Here is a 24,313-nt window from a genome sequence, read left to right as displayed (position 1 = left end):
TTTACCTTAAATATTTAACGGTGTGCCTCATAATACAGATCCTACAAATGTTCCACAGCTAGGAACCAATCACTACATTCTTTTAAATTTCGTTGCACTAATTTTCCGTTCCCTGCTATAAAAACTTCCTGTCGCAAGTACTGAAGCCCGCATGAAAATGTTGACTAATGGGAATGTATCTCCGACGACCGACATCCTATCAGGCTTGGTAGAGGTCGATTTAAATATTTATCCGGTGGCAAAAATAATGCCGATAAGTCTCATTTTCGATACAAATTCTATCTAATACCACCGGCCCCTGAATGGTCTACTTCCACACCAAAGACAAGCCATTTAACAGCATCGATATATCACGTGATCTAAGTATTTCGAAAAGTATTTCGTCTACGTACCCACCCGGGAAGTAGAGATTTACAGTGTAGTCTCCGAGAAGGGCCTTAATTGCGCAATAGGGGGAATCAGGAATCAGGAATCAGAATATATTGGCTCAAATGGCACGTTCCCCGTACATAGTCGTTCTTTTCAACGGGACTCGTCTGCTTACACGCCCTTTTGTGCCACGGGGTATGAACAGCCGTCTTTGTAAACAATGGGTCCATTGTAGAAACAAGGCACGATGTGGAAAATGCGGAGAGGATCAAAAAAACTTTTTCTTTTGTGGAGAGACTCCGAATGAACTGTCGACATATCGCGCATATAAATTATAGGGGGAAAACTGAAGCATTCTTTTGAGAAACGCTGGGAAGAAATGGTAAATAAAGCACCGGCCACGAACAAAACCGAAGAAAGTGGCTTCTGGTCTCGGAAAGTCCACATAGGACATCCAAAACTCCAAGTGTCTCTATATTTCAGTCCAATTATTTTCCTTGGTGTTACACAATGCATTTGCATCGAACAAAATTGAAATTGAACGTCGCATCGCCCAAATTTTTCCGAATATACGCGACGATAGAAACGCAAATGAATAACTTGATGAAAACTGAAAAACCGCCGTCGATATTCAACTGTCGGCGTGTTCGGTTGTGTTATCATAGGTAGAAGATTGTGAGTGAATAGTGGTCTATTGTTCGGTTTACACCAGCGTCGTCTGCTCGTAGCTCTTCTAACAGATAAGTGGTTGTGTATCTTACATCTTTTTTCCACATTAACTGTAATTAGTGAGGTTAAATCTCTGGTTGGTGGGGAGCTTGGCTCCATCCGAAAACCATGGAATTTGAGATTTCCGATAACTCAGCAGACCCTCCTCCTACCGAGAATCAGAATACTTCGCCGCCTCTATCAAATAGAAATTGACGGAGTAATCCATCAATCTGATCTTGATTTTATTCGTGTCATTAACGACGGCATCGGAAAGTTCAAAGATCCACGTGTTCCATCGGTATCCATTCTCGAATGCCATCAACTTGCAGAATCAATCTTCAAAGGAAACTCTAAACAATATGCCCCTTCCAACTCGATCCGTGTAACTTTCTCAGGAACTATTCTCCCGGACTTTGTGCAAATAGATGGGGTTCTGATTCCGGTTCGATTATACTCTCCTAAATTGATGATCTGTAACAAATGACACACAGAAGCTATGTGTGCCAACAAATTTAGATGTAGTTGTGGGCAAGTTCACAATGAAGATGAGTGCCAAATACAAGAAAAGGTCTGCCTGAATTGCCAAGGCGCTCATGCTTCGCAACGGAACTGTTCAGTGTATAAGCAAAGAGTTTCACTAGCTAGAGCACGGATAATCCAAAAATCTAAATTGAGCTACGCTGCTGCCATACAAACCAGTAATTCCGTCGATATTACTCACGAGAATTAGTTTAGCTCTCTCAGTGAGCTTTCAGATATTGACGAAGCAATCCCTCACAGTAGTTACGCAGAAACCCCCAAACGTAAAAAAGTTCAACGTATATCTCACCCTAAAAGAGTTAAACCTTGCCCAACTTCTCAATCTCTGTCCACTAGATCACTCTCGTCGCAGCCATCTCATCTAAAGCTTTCCGCTACCTCGGGCTTTCAGTTTAATAAGAACGATTTCCCTAGCCTATCTAATGATACAAAAGAAATTGAATAATCCGAAAAACCAAGAGACGGCTCCAGTGAAAAAGTTTACAATTTCTGATGTAATTAATTTCTTTGCAAATCTATTCAATTTAGACCCAACGTGGAAGTCCCTTCTGATCCAACTGTCACCCATTCTGAATACCTTTATCGAGAAGCTCATTTTATCTTGGTCACTCCTTGGATCTTTATTGACGATCGATGGATAGACACACCCGAAATAGAATGTTTACGATGCTCCAATGGAACAGTAGAAGTATAATTCCAAAATCTGCTAATTTACGTTCATTTATTTAAACATATGATATAGACTACTTTGCCATATGCGAAACGATGCTAACACAAGATTTATTCTTTGACGTTTCGTCTTTCAATATCATAAGGTCGGATAGACAAATTCGAGCGGGAGGTGTTATGCTCGGTATCAAAAAGCTATAGCTTGTTCAGTGACGATTAAAAACGAACTGTTCAACATTGCTGCGGTATACATTCCACCATTACCTAATAAACTAGATCCTCAAAAGTTGAGAGAACTGATTGCGCGCCTTCCCCACCCAACATTCATACTTGGAGACTTCAATTCGCATGGATGAATATGGGGAGAATCTACCGACGATGCTAGATCTAGGGTGATTTACGAGTTGCTAGACGATTACAACCTCTCTGTTCTCAATACAGGAGAGATAACACGAATAGCTTGTCCTCCAGCATGATGTAGCAGAGTTGATTTGTCTCTGTGTTCATCTACCGTTGCTCTTAATTGCTCATGGAGCACACTTGATGATCCAGCGGGAAGCGATCATCTCCCTATTCTGTTAAAGTACGCAACCCACTCAAAAAATGAGTGCTATGTGTCATTTGATATGTGTAAAAATATAGATTGGGAAGCATATTCTGCTATTATTTTGGAAAACGTTGAAAGCTACAGGCCGGTTCACCCAAGTGAATTGTATTCGTTTATATCTCAGTTGATCGTGGATTCTGCCCTCCAAGCGCAGACCAAACCGATTCACCAATCTGGCTCTCATCGTAAAGCGCCGACAATATGGTGGGATAAAGAATGCACAGATATTATTAAAATAAGATCGGAAGCGTATGTAATATTTAGGAAAGAGGGTTTATTCGAACAGTTTCTAAAATATAAAGAAGCTGAGGCTAAAAGCAAGAAAATATTAAAAAGAAAAAAACGGGAATATTGGAAAAAAAAATTGTCCAATCATTGACTAGAGAAACAGCAATGTCCACACTGTGGTCTACTGCTCGGAAACTGCGAAATTTTGAGCCGGAACTTAGCAATCGCGAAGAATATAATTCTAATTGGATGGAGCAATTTGCAGACAATTTATGCCCTGCATTTGTTGCTGTAAATACCCCAATATTTCACAACTCCCATAAATCAATCTGCTCTCTGGACGATAAATTTACTGTTAGTGAATTAGAATGTGCATTGCATGATTGTAACAATTCCTCTCCTGGATTAGATGATATCCGCTTTTCACTTATAAAAATCTACCGCTGCCCGCGAAACTAGTTTTGATAGACGCATTCAACTGGATGTTCTCGAATAACGTAGTACCGGAGGCTTGGAGACAGATTAAAATAGTTGCCATTGCCAAACCAGGGAAAGATGCCAACGATTTCACTTCATATCGCCCAATAGGTCTTATTTCATGTCTGCGTAAAACTTTAGAAAAAATGATTTTCACAAGACTTGAAAGCTGGGCCGAAAAGCACGGTTGTCTCTCTCCAACTCAGTACGGTTTTCGACAGACCCGTAGCACAAGAGATTGCCATGCCTTGTTAGCTACAGACATTCAACTGGCTTTCGAATCCAAGGAAGAATTGGCAGTAGTTTTCTTGGTTATCAAAGGAGCCTACGACTCAATGTTAATTGATGTGTTATGTAAAAAGCTTAACAACGTCGGAGTTCCGCGGGCCATGAGTGGTTTTATATACAATCTTCTTTATACAAAACAGATGCATTTTGCTCATAACAACGAAATCAAGGCTTTTCGCACTAGTGATATGGGATTGACACAAGGGTTGACCCTTAGTCCTTTGCTATTCAATGTGTACACTAGTGATATCGATAGTTGTTTACAAAGTGATTGTGTTTTAGTGCAATATGCAAATGATTACTGTGTATGGGCTACGGAAAAGAAATGTGATGATATGAAACAACATCTACAGGAGAGCCTGAATAACATAGCTAGGTGGGCAGACCAGATTGGAGTTAGATTTTCAGTAGCCAAAACTGAAATGGTAGTTTTCTCGAGAAAACGTACTGCTTCATCTATTCAATTATTCATATATGATGTTGTGATCACGCAATCTCTAACTTTCAAGTATCTTGGTCTCTGGTTTGACTCCAAATGTACCTGGAAAGCTCATGTGGAATATTTGATGAGTAAATGTCAACGACGTACAAACTTTTTGAAGACAATTTCTAGCACATGGTGGGGTGCGCAACCCTCGGACATGATTATGTTGTACAAGACAACAATTCTTTCCGTCATAGAGTATGGATGTGTTGCGTTCCAAATGATGGCTAAAATTCATTTGGCAAAAATTGAACGTGTGCAATACCGTTGCCTGAGAATATGTCTAGGTTTGATGATTTCGACCCATACCATGTCTGTGGAGGTTATAGCTGGTGTCCCACCATTATTTATCCGTTTCTGTCAACTAAACTCTCAATATTTAATTTCCTGTCATGTCAGGTCCACAAAAATCATGGAAAGGCTTGATTTGCTTTTTGAGGTAAACCCACAATGCAAGTTTTTATTTGTCTATAGAGAATGTTTGTCCATTCCGTCATCAACATCTAGCCTAATGCATTATTATGATCTTTCCATAAATTCTCGTACTTATGTAATCCCATCAGATACATCTCTTATTCGCGATATGAAATCCATTCCGGATTATATCCATCCATCTCCAATAAAACTTTTGTGCGATGAAAAAATGTCTTCTTTCCCGCAAGAAAACATATTTTTCACAGACGGCTCGATGATGAACGACTCCACAGGCTTTGGAGTTTATAACAGCCAGCATGAATCTTTCTTCAAACTGGAAAGCCCATGTTCTGTGTATACAGCCGAACTAACTGCTATTCTGTATGTGTGCGAGTATATCCGGTCCCTTCCTCAAGGGAACTTTTAAATATGCTCAGATAGTTACAGCTCAATTAAAGCTTTGGAGTCGATAAAAATTAATAGCAAATCAGTGCAAGCTGTGATTAAAATACGAGAATGCGTCCACTACCTGTCTGAACACCAATCTGAAATATCTCTGCTATGGGTTCCAGCACATTCCAATATAAACGGTAATGAGCGAGCAGACTTGCTGGCTAAGAAAGGGGCTAGCGAAGGCAGTGTTTTTCATAGAGCAATTGAACCACAAGATTTCTTTCCTTTGGTCGATAAAATCGGCGATAAAACTGGCAGCGAATGTGGACGGAAGGTGAATTAGGAAGGCACTGACATAGCATTTTACCTACTGTGAATAGAACTCCATGGTTTTCCGGAAAAAAACGTTGAGAGACCTTTTATAAAAAATATGTCCCGTTTAATTGCCAACCACTACACTCAAAATGCGCATCTTTTCAGAATAAACATCACGGATACAAATCTTTGAGAGTGCAGGAAGGGTTATGGTGACATAGACCATTTGATTTGGAACTGCGACCGATTCGATACTCCTAGGAATAATCTAGTACAAGACCTAATCAGCATTGGCCGAGAAACAAGTGTACTGATTCGAAATGTGTTGGGGACAATGGACATACCGTATATGATGATGATAAACAATTTCCTCATGAATACTAAAACACAAATCTAACATAAGTCTAAAGAAGCTCATAACCTTACTGTTTAACTAATTAATCAAACTAATTTAATAAAAAATTCGAATTCTAACAATTTTCAAAAGATTTTATTTATTGTGTGTTTGATATTCGGCTCTGTATTGGGAAACCAATGATCCTAATAAAATTATTAAAAAAAAACTGAAAAACGCGGTTATTGGCACCGGTTCGTCAACGGGTTAACGAGAGAAACAATATTTCGTCAAGAGCGAACATTAACACGACAGTAGGGTTGCGGCACCGATAGTACGATGAATTAAAGTATTTATAACTAGCTTAAATAAAAGGCAAGACGGTTTTTTGAAATTGTCCATAAGCGACGTTTGGACTGCTTCCCATTATTCCCTGTGTGCCGACACAATTAGTTTGTGAGTAAGTGAAATATGCATTCGATTTACAGTTAAATACGGATGCGCGACTTTAAGTATAAATGCGTGATGCATAAGTACGGAAGCATTAGCTGAAGAACTGCGGGCTAGGAAAAATCCGTACACATTTCATCTCAAAATGTAAAATACAAAAGTTGATTTCCTAGGAATTTTAGTATTTCTCTTGTTTATTATATTTTACTACAGGCAATGGGATTTTTAACAATTTTAGGGGTTGGCATAGCGTAGTTAGTGATCTAAGTGATGGAGCACAGAAATTATATGTCAGAGTTCCTGTGTTAGTGTTCTGATCGGTTTCCTCCATATACGTTTGTTATTTAATTAGCAGTGCGTATTTATGAAACCAAACTATATTTAGTTTCCAATCAAAGTCTAGTTCGACCATTCCTAGGCATCGTTTCGTTCAACGAACTGAATTTTTTTTGCCATGCATGAAGGTTCTTAGAAATTATATGGATTTCTGTAGAAAATTAGATACTATAATCAGGTCCGGCGGATACCGTGGGTAGTATGGGTAGTACTACCCACTCGAAAATAACCGAGAGGGGAAATTCCGACTCGAAGGTTTGGAACAAACTGAAACCTGAAATTAACCGCATAATTGTCTTGCGCACAAAATGCATCAGTATGAAAATCTCGATGCACAACAATTTCATTTTTTATGGGGTAACAAATTTCTTTTAGTTTACAATTTAAATTTCTTGAAAATATGGTTTCGAAATTAGTTTTTGTTTAAAATTTAAACTTTTTTTAGTAATACTAAGGGGAATATATTTTGACACATTTTAATCCTCCGGAAGTCGTGCTTATGGCCCACCGAATGAGCAGCCGCTGGTGCCCTAAGACGATTTCGCTAGATTTTCAGAGCAACGTGCACTCAATGCACTAGCACGTCTACCGGAAGGTTAAAACAAGGAATTCAGATCGATGTGCAGAAAAATATTAGTGCATTTTTATTCATACTAAAGGATGAAGTTAGAAATATTTTCAAAGATTAGATATACAATTTGTTATTTTTAGCATGAATTATTATTTGATTAACAATTGAAACGAGAAGAAACACTATTAGGCTTATTATAAGGAAGGCAAGAGAGAAATTGAGTCTAACATCAGAGTAGCAGAGACCGTATCAAGGAAAGTGAAGAGACGGACAGCAATGTTAGGGAAAAGATGAAACTAAACTCGCTGCGTTTTGGCAAACGGAAGAATACTTCAGGACATCATGAACTGGATCGCCGATTGCCCTCCTTGGATCCGCTAGGAACTCTTTTGTGACCACATTCACAGGTAGCTCTTAGCATATCAACCAAATAAGAAGAGATTACTAAATTAGGCTATCTATTGTGTTTAAAAATCTGTATATGAGAGACATATAGGGAGATCCAGGATAGCTAGCACATCTCGGACTGGAACGAGGCCGAAGGGATTTGTTTAACGGAGAACTAGGGCACTAGGCGCACGACCAGACAACATGTTTAATGTTGCGATAATGGTAGCGCAGATCGCTCTCCACGACCTCATTACCCCGGAATGCTCATCCAACGTATAATGACTGGACCCGAGATATCATCCAAATGAAGTCACAAGCCTTATCCATCCCCTTGAACAAAGGCTTGTTTGTACCTTTGGGATTCCTAAATTTCCATTGTTCCACGAAATACTGAAAAAAATCTTTCATGAATATCACCTTCTAATGCCGAACTATTCGTCTTTTCTCATTACCATTCTAATCTGTCCACAAATGCAAGGAGCGTTTTCCATGCTCCATCGAATAAAGTGCATCTTTGGAACTTTAACAATGTGGACAAGGTCGTTGATAGGTAAATATAAAACCATCAGTTTTGTGGTGAGAATGTATGCTGTGCAGCCTCTTTTATAATGACCCTCACCACTACTGTCATAATAATTAGCATAGAAGCGATGCATAGCTGTCATCATCTAACGAACGCTACAGTGATACGTGCACTACAACGCTTAGCGCAAGCATCTTTGCTGTCAGATAAATTTGTGTGTTCAAAGAGCAATCGTTAAGTATTGTCAGTTCATCGCGAAACGTCAATTGTTTGAGTGTTTGAGTGAGTTATCTATTTGGAATGCTGTTGTTGTCGAAAAAGGATTTTTGGTTCCGTGTATTCCGATCAACGGTTGAATAGAATGCACAACGTAGGACCTAGCCACCAGATGAAACATTATTTCTCTCGTTAATCCGTCGACAAACCGGTGCCAATAACCGCGTTTTCAGCATTCATTAAGTTTTTCATTTGTGTTTCTAACGTTGCATATATTCGGAAAAAATCGGGCAATCTACATTCAAAAAGTCGTTAGAGGACCTTTTGCAATTCTGATTGCTCTCTACCCACCACGAAGTGGGAGACTGTCCACTGCTGTTTGCGCCGGATCTCGTTTCGTCTAACCTTTAATCGCAGTGTCGATAATCAAGCCAGTTAAAGCCTTGTATGCTTCCATCGGAGGAATTTCTTGTTTTATTTAGATTGTTTCGGATATAGTGGACGCACAGCTGTTCAAATCAATAGGTAGTGGAGTAATCATGATTACATTGAAATTGTCGCGAATATCATGGAATAAGATAGATCGGTTATCAACGTGAAGACAACCTTATGGCATACCGTGGGAGTTGAAGACTTCGTGAACCAGCTGAGGTGCGATGTATAGGGGAATAATGTCTGCCTTTGATTCGGACTTGACAACCAACAACTTCAATATCTGGTACCGAGGATTAACTCGGCTCTGACGAATAATGTTAAAATTGTGGAAGATCTACGTCGGAAGTAAACCAAATACTTCGTGTTAAACTTAGGAAAATCATGAGAATTAAATATAGGAAAAATTCCTGTTATTTTCTAAGGTTTCCGAGACGAGGAGCCATTTACTTCGGGTTTGTAATAGCACCCATCAAAGGACACTCTTAGGCATTTACAAGGCAGCTTAGGTGAGGAAATGATTTTCTTTATTCGAAATTTCATAGGCACATTAGAACATGTTCCCTCAATGGGATTGACAGACTCTTGCTTTTTAGTGGACAAGGGAGCGTAGAAGTTAGTCGTGGTTTCTACGTTTCTTTATTGGATAGCTGTATGACGCAATTGTTCTTAATGACGGTATGATCTGAGGCACAAAAAGGCGAAAGCTAGACTAGCCCCGTTCAAAAGAACAAAGTTTGGAAGTGTAGACTGATTGAAAATAAGTTCTTATACTCCTCGATTTATACTGAACGTATTCACTTTCACTGACTGAAGCTAAGAGTTCTGGAATGAGCCAACCTCATGGCCCCTGTCGGAGACTACACAATCAATCTCTACTTTCCAGGCGGGTATGTAGACAAGATACTTCTTCGTATATGACCGAGTGTTGTTTAGTTAGTTTACGTGATATATCGATGATGCCAAATGGGTTATATTCGGTTCGGACGTAGGCCTTCCAGGGGCCTGTTGTAACGTATGCGGAATGAAATTTGGACAACGCTTCCAGCATTAAAACAAAAATACAGCCGGTTGCAAGGCATCATACTAAATGTCATACTCTAGGCACACTTATTTTAAACATTCAGTGTTAATATCGACCCGCTAGGAGATACCATGTGAACGAAATGGCAGCGAACGCCCAATCTGGCACCTAGCTATTATGCCAAAAAAAAGTTTTGGCGCACTGGAGGATTACGGCATACCTTTTGTACCAAAGGCTGATAAACCTCCAAATCAGTGGCGGATCCAGGGGGAGGGTCTTGGGGGTCCGGACCCCCCCCCCGAAAATTTTTAACTTCTTGAGAAATTTTAAAATATTTATTTTATTTTAATTTCAAAATTATTCCAAACCAGATTCGATTACCAAAATTGATATTAATTAAATGATGATATTACATATTACGTATTGTACAATGAACATTTCAAAGTGGAAATTTTGGACCCCCTCCGAAATTTTTTTCTGGATCCGCTTCTGCTCCAAATGTACCACAACTTCGCCCAAATGAGGATTTCTGGAATAATTTGAAGCAGAGAGTATATGCCAATAATTTTCGACCTAAAAAAACAAACGTGATAATCAAAATTAAGAAAGAAATTAAGAATATGCCAACATCAATTTTTTTGACACCTTTGCAAAAAGTTCCTGTTAACTATCATAAAGCTTCTCGAATGGGCTCAATTTTTTCTACATTAAGTTAATAAGCTGACAAATGTTTTCATACAGAGAGAACATTTATTATATGGTTTTCTACAAAAAAAATGCCCTTTGAATTTTGTCCAAATTTTATTCCGCATACGTTATTAGATAGATATAATATATATATATATATATATATATATATATATATATATATATATATATATATATATATATATATATATATATATATATATATATATATATATATATATATATATATATATATATATATCGAAAAGGAGATTTATCGGCATTATTTTGTCATCGGATAAATATTCAAATCGACTTCCATTAAGCCAGAAGGACTGTTTGTTGTCGGAAATACCTTCCCATTAGTCGACACTATCATGCAGACTTCAGTACCCGCGTAAAGAAGGTTTTATCGGACCAAACAAAAAATTAATCCAACGAAATTTCAAACAATAGAGTAATTGGTACTTAGCTGTAGAACAATCAACAAGACAGATTTTTGCTGAGCCGTCAGTCAAACAGCCCGTTAACAAAGGGTATTTCCAAACAGCAACCAGGTATTATCCGGAAATTTTCACTTTTACTTACATAAACCATGTCTATACTTTCATCACTACGAGTAGAAATCACTCCGAATCTTACTACCCACTCGGAAAAAAAGTGTTACGCCGACCTTGACTACAATCGAGATGAACTTACGAAATTATAACAGACTGTTATGTCGCTTAGAACATTGAATGATTTTGAATGATTAGGTGTTGAATTTAAAAATCCAAGACTATCCAATCCCGAAATTATGAAATTTGATCTGAATGCATCAGAGATCAAAGACGTGAAACGTGTGCTGATTTTTTCCTTCAAATTTGAATCATGGAATGAAGAGGATGTATTCTATACTTCAAATTCACAAAAACAGCTGTATTAACATAGTTCTATACAAATCGACGGATTAAAAGAAAAGGCAAATGCGTTTCGCCACCGTATTAGCACCACTTAGACCCCAAATCCGAAAAACCATAAGTGAGGCAGGAGAAGGATGTACAGAATCTCTGGTTTGCTGGTAAAAAAGTGCACGCAACTTGCTAATGCTCAATTGCAGCGGGCTATGATTCTGATTGTGATATCGAGTGTACGGTTCAGTTGTGCGGGCGTATGGACTTTACGATCGCGTGGAAATGAGCGTTTATTTGTATGCGCTTGAGACCGCATTAATCGGATTGGAAGTGCTGTAGGGGTCAGTAAATAATTGGGGGCGTCTTTGTGTTTGCGAAATCTTGGCCGTAGTTGTGCGTGGATGATCGCGATTGTATGTTCGTCTTTGTGTGCCATCGCGAAGGGCTTGGGCGTTTGTATGTTATTGTTGTATGTCGCGTGTGCTAGCGTGTCTCTTCGCATGCCTAAATTCGATTTTAAAACCGGGAGTTCATTTGCCTATTCACGTGTGTTCTTGGACGATCGCGCGGACCGTGAATATATTACTTTATTTTCAGTGTATGGTTTAGATGATAGAAGAGAGTGAGTTTTCTCTCACTATCAACTCTATCACTAGAGTTCCCGGTGATGTCACCATGGAATTGTTTTGTGGATATGAACATCATCTTTTCTAATTGGTCCAGCTGAGGGCATGGGCCTAGGCTGCTAGAGCCGAGAGGAGGAAGACCGCGTTTGTAAATTTATAAGTGCTAGAACGTTCACTTAGTCACCGGAGTGTTATACTGTTTGCAAGATCGTAAGCGTAGGTATGCGTGGATCATCACGAAGAGCTCAAGCGTTTGTATGTTAACGTGTTCGTCGCGTGTGCTAGCGTATATGTAGCTTCGCGTGTATGAATTCGATTTTATAACCGTGTCACTATTTGTATATTTGCGTGCATTTTTGAATGATCGCGCGCGGATTCTGAATCTGATACTTAATTTGCAATGTATGGTTCAGATCCTAGAAGAGAGTGAGTTCTTCCATATCACTTCCCGGTTATGTCGCCATGTTGTCCCGGTTATGTCGCCGTGTTGTCTAGTAATTTTCCGGCAGACATGGCAAAAGAGGCATCCAAGTAAAATAAAATCATCCCAATCACTGAAATTGAAGTAAAATATCTCATCACGACAACTTACAGCAGTAAATATGGACGGTTTCTTGATCACCAGTGTACCAGTATTCACAGTTTCTACGCAAGGTTTTCCGAGGTGCAGCTTCTTTGTGCAGAACTGGCACGTAGGAATTTACCCTGAGTACGTGACTGGTGATGTCTGTTGAATGAGAGCATCGTCCCTTCCTAACACTGTGAAGCTTAAGTAAGAGGGAATTGGCTTGGTCACACGCATTCTCATCACACGAACACCGTTAGGGATGCCCGGGAAAAAATTCCTCCATGTATCATGTGTAACGGAGTCTACTTCTCCGTATTTTTGCAAGCATTTTTTAATCGCGCCGTCAGGGATACGCGTAGCCAAATCATGGACCCGAACTTCTACAGCGCCGTTCTCGATGTATACGGGAATGCTACATTTAACATTGCCGCATTCGGCGGTGTGCTGCATGTTGTTTCGCGAGGCGAATGACTCAGCTTGGTTAATGTTGTTGAACGAAATCAGCACGCAATGTTTGATATGGTGCATTTGTAGGGTTTTCACTTCAGCCAGATTGAGTTCCATCTGCACTTTTAATAACTGTTCCACTTCCACTGATGCATACAGTGCCACCTAACGGTGAAATTTCGACTAATGGGTTTTCTCCACGTAAAATAGTCGAAAAATCCCATACAAACTTCAGGCACGTTGGTCCGGTAGCCATGTCCGATTTGCTTCAAATTTGAAATGATGGGACTAGAAATCCACTCAGTGGTGGGCCGATGGGGGTCATTTTTTTCTGTGCACTCTGTTCAACATGTTTCAGTAAGTTGTTCGTCTTATCAAGATACATATCTTACAGAAAAAGATAATCGGTCTACCTCTTGCGACTTAGAAGTGATTGGGTTATTTTTGGTAAATTTTGCAAAAGTTCTAAAAGTAATAATTTTTGAACTGGAAAAAAACCGGCAGTCAACTCTAGTTGCAATTAGGAATGTTACACCAAAACTATAAAACTCAATAGAGTTTACTTGTCTTTCGTTGTCTGCAGTAGAGTTATAGATGATTTGAAAAAACTATTGTTGAGCATGAGCATGAGCATGATGACCGTACAATTCGTAGTTGCTACTCCGTGATTGACTAGAACAAGCGAAATTGCACAGAGAATCAACGAATGGGGCCTGGGAGTAGCTATCCATTCTCAAAGTGCACGTTTCGCACGTTCTATACTTTGAAATGCCAATAACGGTGTCGACCACGTCCTTACAGTCATCGGGGAAGGAAAGGAATGTTAGTGTAATTAACGTTGTTATGGAGACCGTGTATACCTCTGCATCTCCACGTTTGTCACGGGAAGGAGTTTTTGTTAGTAGGATGGGGTAAATAGTTACATAAATCTGATTTCACCTTGATAAGTGATATGAACTATGCAACTCTCAGAGGTTATCAAATGTTCTTTGCTCTGGGCAGCCGGCTGCCGAGAATTTATGATAGATTTATCGTTTGTTGAATTAATTTTAAAATTCTCAGTTTGTGAAAAAAGCAAATACAGCTGCGCATTGCCGACAGTCGGGAGTGTTGCTTATGTTTAATTGTATCAAACGGTTTGGGACCGATTTTATTATTCCTTGTTTCTTTATTCCGGCGAAACACGACATTTCACAAACAATACAATATCATGAAAAGCGATTACCTTTAGCGTTTCGAGACATTTGTTGAAATAGATATCGCAATACCTATGTAATTGAAGATTTCTTAATATCGGTATTATTTATAGCGTATAATCGTTGGTATTCCAAAGCAAATAAAACGACAAATATGCATTGGTTTCTTTTTCCGCGAACAATTTAATAAGGAGCCGATTGTTTTGTTATTCACGCGCGTTTTTAAGTTAACTAAAGCGTAGTTTAAACGACTTAAAATAAGCACTACCGAAATACCTGAAATGTATCTGCTTTGAATGTCGAATATACTACCCACGACGCGAATTTTCACACTAATTACTAGAACTAGTAGCTGGCTTCTGTTTCTTCTCACGAACTGTCAATACTCAACCCTCATTCATGATTCAATGGTCATCACTTCACTCAGACAAGATCATGCGTATTCCCCACGCATATTAAATGCCCAGTGGATTAGTTTCCTAGTTGGTCATATAAACACTAAACAAACAAAGAAATTAGTTTGATCAGTCCAAGAATTGTCAGCTCGATTAGCATCAACCGGCGGATACGTGTTCCCTTACAATGCCATCAAATCAAATAATATTTAAAATTACATACGACAAAATATGTGCAATTCAGAATAAAACGAAATGAAAACTAAACTAATTATTTGCAATTAAATAGGATCGGAAAAATTAGTTACTTAATCAAGGATCATTCTCAAAGATAGCACTTCATAAAATAGGTGATAAGGGACGGGGACGAAAATAGCTGACCAACGCCTATTTGAAAAAACTATTGTTCTATTTTTTTTTAAATGTCCAATATCTTCGACAATACTAGAGATAAGATAAAATAAGCGTTATAAAAACTTGTGTATTCTGACGATCGAAACTGGTTTTAAAACGATCATCCAAGAGCAACCAGCAATAATGTTGAAGATATTAGAGATAAAGACTTTGTGCCTTCGGCAAAGTTGTTGGCAAATGGTTGACCTAAAACTTTGCCGAAGGCCCTAAATTTAATATATGCACTTACGAGAAAGTTGGTAAATATATCTCACTTTTAGGAAAATTAACCGTTAAAATAACAATAACATATGAAAGGGCTTGTAATGTCCGAAAATTCCTTCGAAGACGTCATTGACTCAAATTGCACGATTCAGTTGTAATCAATAGATCGCACGATTTTGGCAAAAAAGCACTGTGCATTTATATTCAAATCCGACTGTTTCGATATTATCCTGCACTTAGATTTTCTAGGCAAACTTTGTAAACTGTATTGACCTTGACCTTCATAAATTTTTTGAATAAACTTTCAAATTTCGGAATATCAAAGGAACTACAGGCGAGAAATGTTTTCAGTGGTACCGATATGCACAAACATCCGTATTTGCGGTGTTTATCATAAAAACAAAAAGGATAGCTGAAAATTTCTACCCACTCATAGCATCTGCTTATTTCACTGAAAATAATTTAAATTTGCCAGCAAGACTGAAATCTCTTTAATCGGAACAAAATGAAATCCGTCACGTTATTCTGCATTCGTTAGCGGAATTAGAAAATGATTAACAGTCCGACGATGGTTTCAACTGCTGAATGACAATTCGAAAAATACTCAACAAAAAAAATACCTACTGCTGCCTTGCCTATCCGGTCCTGAATTCATGATAGCTCACGGAATGTGAGCTAGAAGAAAAAGGAAGCCGTTCCCGGGCACAAATGATTCCACGTGCGCTGTTACGCCTACCGAGCCGTCTAAAGCAGCAGACCTATAGCAATTAATTATTCAAATCAGGTCCCGGGCAGTGAACCTTTCAGGACATGGTTCTGCCAGTCGTAACGCTGCGAGTTGGTAATTAGATGAACTTTCTCCCAGGCGCACGTGACCCTTTTTTACGACTGGAGCTGGTGCGTGTTGGGAGAGATGAGATGGTTGAAATTTGACGGGCAATTGACAGATACCTGGGTACACAGGAAGCTTGTTTAGAAGTATACAATTAGCGGGAGTAGTTTAGGGTACCTTTATGTTGGGGTTGCTACAGTTGAGCTAAAGTTAGTAATTAATCTGACTGTGAATCGTTTGTTAATTTTGGTGTATCTGCTCGTTTCCCTCTATGCAGGAAATTCACAATGTTTGAGTCTTGCTTGTGAAATTCAATCTGTACCAGTAGAGAGAATTGCGTAGATTTTTTTTTTGGTTTTCATTTATGCCAAAAGTATTGAATTCAAACAAAATAAAACGGCACAATTCAATTATTCAATTAATCAATTAATAGAATGCTAATGCACTTATCACAGGTTTTCTAACTAAGAGCATTCCACTAAAACCTTCGTTCGCGTGTATGTTGTTGAAAATCAAATTTAAATAATAAATAATTGTGATTGTGGTAATGACACATAACATTTTCATTAATACAGATCGTTTTACCAGTACCGGTAATTTAACAGATTTGCCGTTATCTTTAAATTACGTTCAACACGACACATCAGCTTTTACCAAGGGAATAAAACGCTAACATCAAATCATCGTTCCGTCGAGAAAAATTGAATAATGAGTACTCAACAAACAATTTAGATAGATAATTGCTTAAACAGCTTCTGTTCAGCTTATTATCTTATATCGAAGGCTTGTTCTGCTTTCATTGCTTGTTGGGTATTTCTCCTATACGCTTTCACATGGTTAATACATCAAAACTCGCGTGTTTTTTGTAAACGGCCAATAAGTATGCTGTCAAAATTCACTTTGAGAGGAAATTCCGGACAAACCGTAGCTAGCCGAGAATGGATGTTAACATTTTATGAAAAAGAAAAGTTTTCTCTTTCGTCTGCTTTTGTGATTTATAATCGGCGCTTAATGGTTTTCCTCTCTTTAATTTCCTCTCAAAGTGAATTTTGACAGTATGCTTATTGTCCCTTTTCAAAAAACACGCGAGAAAATCATTCAGTCAACACGGGTCCAACGATGGACGTATGCTGAACGGTTATTTGGACGTCTTCCAACGTTGGTCCAACGAACATCCTTCATTGCCCGATTTTGAAAGCAACCGTTCTTAGGAGGTGAGGCGTAATACTGATGGATCGTGTAAATGGCGCTTAACGTTTCCAAGCGAGCATTCAATCCACCAGCTTATCAGAGCAAAATGCAATTCAAACACACCTTTCTCTAAGCTACCACAATAAAGTTCGCAAACCACCGCCAAAGTGCCAAATGTTTGCTTTACACCTTGCTTCCTGCTACATAACCAATCGACGACATCAATTATTGAAGATAAAGACATTTGGCGGGTCTTCGCCACACAATACAATAGAACCGATAATCTCCAACGGAACACACGGGAAAGAGCAACGGACTCACTTGCACGATGAAACTCGAAAGCTTGCCACTCGCTTCTCTCGGTGTCCGGCAGTGTCGAACAAGGCAAATGATAAGACGATTGCGGAGTGGGTGTTCATTTCTTCTTTCAACAACGGTGCCCCGGTGTGCCATTCGAACAGAGGAAGTCAATCGCCAAGGTTGGTTTTGTGCTGATTCTTCCGGCGGACCAACAGTACGATATTAGTTTCATTCATTCGCATTAGCCTGTGACAGGTACCGGGGAACATGTGGGCTACGGTACCACGTGTGAAATTCTTCAACGGACACGAAATACCTCTGATTGGACTGGGAACCTATCTGGTAAGGTCATGCTTATGTGGGTGTGTGTGCGGGGGAAGGGGGATTTGTGAAGATGGATGCTCAACCATTTGTTCCTTTCATCAACCCTCCAACAGACAAAGGGCACAGCAGGTGTCAAGGCTATCAAACAGGCAATCGACATCGGCTATCGTCATATCGACACTGCCTACAGGTATGGAAACGAGCAGGATGTTGGCCGGGCTGTGCGAGACAAGTTGGAGGAAGGTTTCGTGAAGCGGGAGGATTTGTTCATAACCACAAAGGTTTGTTGAATGGGACCATTTGAAAACAAAAACCAAGCCCATTGTTGCGTGTTTTTACCGGCAGCTATGGAACTCTTTTCACAGTCCGGAACACGTTGAGAAAGCTTTCCATCGTTCGTTGGAAAATTTAAACCTCAATTACGTTGATTTGTACTTGATGCATATGCCGATGGGACTAGCTTTTCGGGGATACGAAGAGCAGGAACTCATATCGTATGACAGCTCGGGGAGGGTGGTCTGCTCGGATGTGGACTTTTGTGACACCTGGAAAGCGATGGAGCAACTGGTATACGCTGGAAAAGTACGAAGCATAGGAGTTTCAAATTTCAACAGCAGCCAACTGTCACGTCTTCTATCGGTTTCATCCATCAAACCGGCCACTAACCAGATCGAATGCAATCCAGGCTTCACCCAAAAGCCCTTAATCGAGTTCTGCCGTAAGCTAGACATCACGGTGACAGCTTTCAGTCCAATGGGCCGTGCCAACCGGAGTGATTCTTCAAGTCAAGTGACAGCGAACGTCCTCACCGATCCAGAAGTGGCCACTCTCGGTGCTAAATATGGCAAGAGCAACGCACAAGTCGTGTTACGCTACCTGGTAAATATTTGCGCCTTGCTTCGGTCTAAACGCAGACCCAAATTAGCACCAGACAGTCATAAATTTCCATTCCTCATGTTGTAAATTTTCCACACCCACACACAGATTGACATCGGCACGATACCCGTCCCAAAGCCGTCGAATCGCTGCGAGATGCTGGAGAATATTGACATCTTCGACTTCCGACTGACGGCGGAGGAGAAGGCGCTGATGGACCGGTTCGACAACGGGAAACGAGCGGTTCCGTTGAAATATTACAGCCATCATCGGGATTATCCATTTTAGGAAGGGTTTCTGGTGGGTGGAACTGGGTACCGAAGGATGTTCTGAGATAACAGCTAAGAGGGTTTCTCTATGCGATAAAATCTGGCAGATGCTGTGAGTGTGTGTTTGTGTATGAATAATAAATAGAAACATAGTAACAGAGAGATTGTGATGCGGCTGACAAATTCTTCTTCATGATACGTTCCACAGAAAATGCTGAGATAAGCAAGATGTCTAGGAGATATGTTAAGTGTGGCATTTATTCGGTCATCTCGGTAAATGACCTGTGGGAAGATGAAGTACAGAATTGTTATTTAGCACTTTATTCTTTTGTTTGGATCTGATATATGATCGGCGGTATTGATTGGAAGCTAATATGTTAAGGGGATCCTCTACTCTCGAGGCTGATTTTTGGGATCTAATGAATTGATGTTGAATTTTTATGTATTATTTTGAAGCTATATATTCTAAAGCGATCTTCAAATGCACGTGAAAACCCCATCATCTTTGCACACTAGCACGAACATTTACAAATTTGGAATTAAACATTTTAATTATCTTAATTACACTTTTGACAATATAAGCATAAGCATAAGCATAAGCATAAGCATAAGAGATCGCCCGTAGTTGCTACTCCGTTATTGACCAGAACCAAATTAGGTTGCAAAATGTTGATTGGAACAACATGCTTGGGAATAACATGATGAGCCACATTGTACAATCTATTCCGATCCCTGCATGCTGATCAATACCGACGCCGGCTACGTCCGAATGCAGATCTTCTGGGAAAGGAAGGAATGTTAGTCCGATACAAGTTGCTACTAGAGACCGAGGAATCCTCTGCATCTCCACATGTATCACGGGAAGGGGAGAGTTGTTAGTAAGTGTGCCAATAGCGTTATCATGTAATAATTGCTCTGGGCAGCCGGCTGCCGAGAATTTGGGAAATTTATCATTTGTTGTATTAATACGAATAGCAAAATAAGCAACTTGAACTCCGGATAGCCGGCTATAAGGAGCACTGCTTATATTTTTTAATAATATTCAATCACGCGACGAATTTATTCGTGGTTTCTATCGTGTCGGTGCTGATTTTACCCGGCGATCGTTTGAATAAAATGAGGAATCTTATACCGAAGGTTCATCAGACTCTTCCATAGGTGTCGCGGAGTTGGTAGTTTGGAAGGAAATAGGGTCTAGGATTCGCTCCAAGCAAGCGATGCGACCTGTAAAGCATAGTTTATTAGGGATCATCCATAAATGACGTAGCATTTTTTGAGCAATTTTTACCAGCCTCCTCCCCCATCGTAGCATTTCGTCACAAACCTCTAAATACCCCCTGGTAATTACGTAGCTTGACGGTAACTCTCCCCCCCCCCCTGTCCCCGTGATTTTTTTAAATAAAAACCGATGTTAGTTATTCCCCTTTGAAAAAGCTACATAGCCTGACATGACCCCCTACCCTCCAGTCGTCACACATCATCACAAAATGCAAAACTCTCCTCTCCCCCATATAATGCTACGTCATTTATGGATGATCCCTTAGTTTGTAGTTCAGTTAGTTTTCGAAAACACGATCGCTCGAAAAAGATCTTGTTAAGTTTTTTGTTCTTCTAAAATCTGGGTAGCCGGCTACCGAGAGTATCCTATGTTTTCTAAACAAAAGCAATTTCAACTCCACACAGCCGATCGTGGGAGTATTGCCCAGAAAAACTAATCTTATCTGCTTAATGGGCCGGATCACTATTTATTGCGACATTATTTAGACTAACTTCGCTATTCCTTCTCTACGATATATTTTTTGGGTTGCAAACTATCGAGTGATAACACGTTATACAAAGAGTTATGATAGCTCTAGATGTTATAAATCAGCGAAAGTGTTTCCTATTTCTAATATCGGATTGTTTGTGAAATACATGTATACGAACGATTATATCGAACATTGAAGGGAAATACAAAGGATCGTTAACCTGATGGACGGGCTTGTTACCAGAAACGGAACTTGAAATTAGATTCATTAAAACAGACGCGGCGAATTTTCAGTACGTATTGATCCGCGTTCATCGATACTACTCAAATTAAAGTCTTATTGGAGCTGATTATTCACTTACCAATAGCTTTTTCAATATAATAAACTTTCCCCAAAAGTTGAACAAAATCTATTTTCACACATCGTCGAACCTCCTGTGTATTGAAAATGTCCAAAACTATTGATTGTCAACTACCAATAACTTTCCCTTCAATATAAAACACTCCCGAAAAGTTGACAAAAAATTCGATTTTGACACATCGTCGGACCCCCCCCCCCCCCCTTTGCTTAGAAAATGTCCAAAACTATTGATTTTCAACTGCCAACAACATGTCCTTCAATAGTTATTTATTTCCAAACAATTGAAATTTAACCGCATCAACTTCAACTCCAATAAACGGGAAAGTAACGCAAAATGTATCGCGATAACCACCGATGAATTATCGACGATGACGATGAATCCGACGATACATTATCGTTAACGGAGTTTCCGATGACGTTGACGGGTGGTTAACGTTATCGACGATGACGATTAATTATCGATTAACAACTCTGAACCTTAAGGTTCGCCCAGGTTAAGTCTTCGGTACGGAGCAATACCTCGACCTAGGAACTTCTAGCATGTTGTTAGTCGCCTCTTACGACATGGGAGCAGTTCCCAGAGGTTCTATTCTTGGCTGAAATAGTGCAAAAAGATTTCAGCCCGCCGGACACCACACGGCTTCTTAATTACACTTTTGACAATATTACAACAATCTTAAATTACACCTTGAATAAAATTACAGCAGCATTAAAGAATATATGAAAATTACATATCATAAACTAGGTCAATCTTCCAAGCCCATTTTTAAAAACATCACTAGATTCAGACAAGTAATAAAGATCATAAACGCTATCAAAAACATTACACATCGCCCATATGGGTTCGTTCTGTCCATATTCGGAGCGCTGGAAATCGAATCCCAAAAAGTTCTGTATTCTTAGGCTCCTAAGGGGAATAATGAATCAGTAGCGACTGCCAGTCGGCGACTGGCTCAAATGACACGTTCCCTATGTTGATCGGAGATTTGTGCCTTGTCGTGATTTGTCTTTTTATCATTTCCTAATGAGAAGGATTGGGGAAGTCGTAAGATTCGGGATAAAAATAAAAGACAAATCTCGATGAGCGGATATAACAACACCTTCTAGGGGATATTGAGATAACAGAACGACAATATCCCCGAAGAGATATTGTCATTCAAATGCGGCTCAAAATATAGTTCTTTACTACTAGGAATAATAGCATATCCTTGAATTTCAGCTCTCTGTATAAAGGTTCATCTATGTAATTAATGGAGAACCAAAAATCCGTATACGCAATTGCATTACTGTAGTTATATATCAAATTATAAGAAGTTCTATAATCGGATTCACAAAGATCGCACGAATAATGCTCAGCACGCTGAGTAGTAGCCATGTGGCAATTGAGTTTGCAATGTTCATTCAGTCCCCTGGCTAGAAGACTGCAATTGTGATTGAAAAAAGCAACAAATTGTTTCAAACTCACATCCGACAGAAAAGTTTTTGTTTGAACGCAAGTTTGTAAGCTACGCCAATGGTTGGCATGTTCTGTTGCAGCCCAAGTGCTTTACCCAACTTATCGACAATGGTAGAACTGGTTCTGAACTATCGAAGTCAGTCGCAGCGCCCGCTCTAGACAATTCATCCGCCCAATAATATCCAGTAATACTGGAAGGATCGGGTACCCATAGAAAATAGACAGTATTTGAAATGATAAATTCTTATACCTGAATTCGACATGCGCTTACTAATTTCGATCTCGAACTAAGTGCTTTCAGGACAGCCTGATTGTCAGAGCAAAAATAGATTCTTTTACCACAAATTCCATGTTGAAGTACCGATTGTATGCCTCACAGAATCGCGAAGATTTCTACTTCGAATAAGATACAGTATATACCAAGCGAATGAGACTGGTTTAATCTCATTTCACGACAATAGACTTTAGTACCGTATCGGCCCTCCAACAAAGAACCGTCAATATAACAAACTACGTATTCTTCAAGTTGTCGCTCCATCCAGCCAGATAGCCATTCCCCGCGAAGAGGAATTCTCACATTGAAAGTATTAAAAGGAAAACTACATATGAGTGTAAGATCACTGGGAGCAAGTTTATACACATCCCAAGTAACCATTTGGGGCCACAGTCTTGTGTGGCTAGTTGCATGATCCCAATACTGTTCCAGAGTCCAGTAACCTTAAGCCGATATGCACAAGACACCAGATAGATGTTGCAGCTTCAAGGATAGACAGAGCAAGTGAAACTCAGAGCGAACACAATCAATATTGATCAGTGAACTCTTTAGCAAGTCTTATAATGAAGTCGAGGTTTTTATTCGCTTTTGATGCGAAATGGGAGTAGTGGTTTTTGAAGGACTATTGAGAGTCTAGAAGATCACCAAGGTCTGACACTCTCTCGAGCGAGTCCCCAGATACAGTGTAGTGCCAGTCTATTTGATATTTCCTGTGCGTGAAAGAAATCAAAGAGGATTTAGATACACTAAGAGTCAGAAAATTGCGATAACACCAATCACAGAAATTATCTAGGTATCGCTGCAAATCAACACAATCTGCTATGGACCGCACAATGAGAAACAATTTAAGATCGTCGGCATATACAAATCTACATCCTGGCAGGATCACATAGGAAATGTCATTGAAGAACAACGAAAACAGCAAAGGTCATATGTTGCTGCCTTGAGGCACACCCGACATGTTGATAAAACAGTATCATTTATTGATTTCCAGTTTCACAAACAGAGCACGATCTACCAGATATGACTTAAGCCATCTAGTGGAAGCAGGCGATGCGCCCAATCGTTCAATCTTTGCCAATAGGAGAGAGTGGTCTACCCGGTCGAACGCTGCCTTAAGGTCCGTATATACAGTGTCTACTTGTGATCCATCTTCGATATGTTTAACACAATGTGAAGTAAATTGGGCTAAATTGGTAGTTGTTGATCTACCGGAGGAAAACCCATGTTAATCATTTGAAATGTAGGTCTTGGTCTCAAGGAATAGTACGTTTTCGACTAGAATCTCAAATAACTTTGATCCAGCCCATAGCGAGGTCATGCCACGACAGTTCGCAACATTCTGCTTATCTCCTTTTTTGAAAACGTTTCCAGCACATGGGAAACGCTGATTGCGATAACGCTGGTTGAAAATTTATTTCAAAGGGGTACACAACACACTAGCACATTTTATTAGTACAACGGAAGGGATTCCGCCTAGAC

The 24,313-nt window shown here is 39.6% G+C and overlaps 2 protein-coding genes across 8 annotated transcripts in view; one reads left to right on the top strand and one right to left on the bottom strand.

Moving 5' to 3' along the window:
• Positions 1-24,313, bottom strand: part of LOC131678908 (uncharacterized) — a 543,408-nt gene that overhangs the window by 56,508 nt on the left and 462,587 nt on the right. The window lies entirely within an intron of this gene.
• Positions 17,627-19,402, top strand: LOC131678911 (1,5-anhydro-D-fructose reductase-like). The gene is made up of 4 exons (XM_058959346.1): positions 17,627-17,866; positions 17,962-18,129; positions 18,194-18,727; positions 18,833-19,402. Exons 1-4 carry the CDS (start codon positions 17,792-17,794, stop codon positions 19,010-19,012), a joined length of 957 nt encoding a protein of 318 aa, XP_058815329.1. The 5' UTR covers positions 17,627-17,791; the 3' UTR covers positions 19,013-19,402.

This window comes from Topomyia yanbarensis, chromosome 2, assembly GCF_030247195.1.
Source record: "Topomyia yanbarensis strain Yona2022 chromosome 2, ASM3024719v1, whole genome shotgun sequence".
Classification (NCBI taxonomy): Eukaryota; Metazoa; Arthropoda; class Insecta; order Diptera; family Culicidae; genus Topomyia; species Topomyia yanbarensis.
Note: the sequence above shows the minus strand (reverse complement) of the source record. Positions and strands in the feature narration are given on the sequence as shown.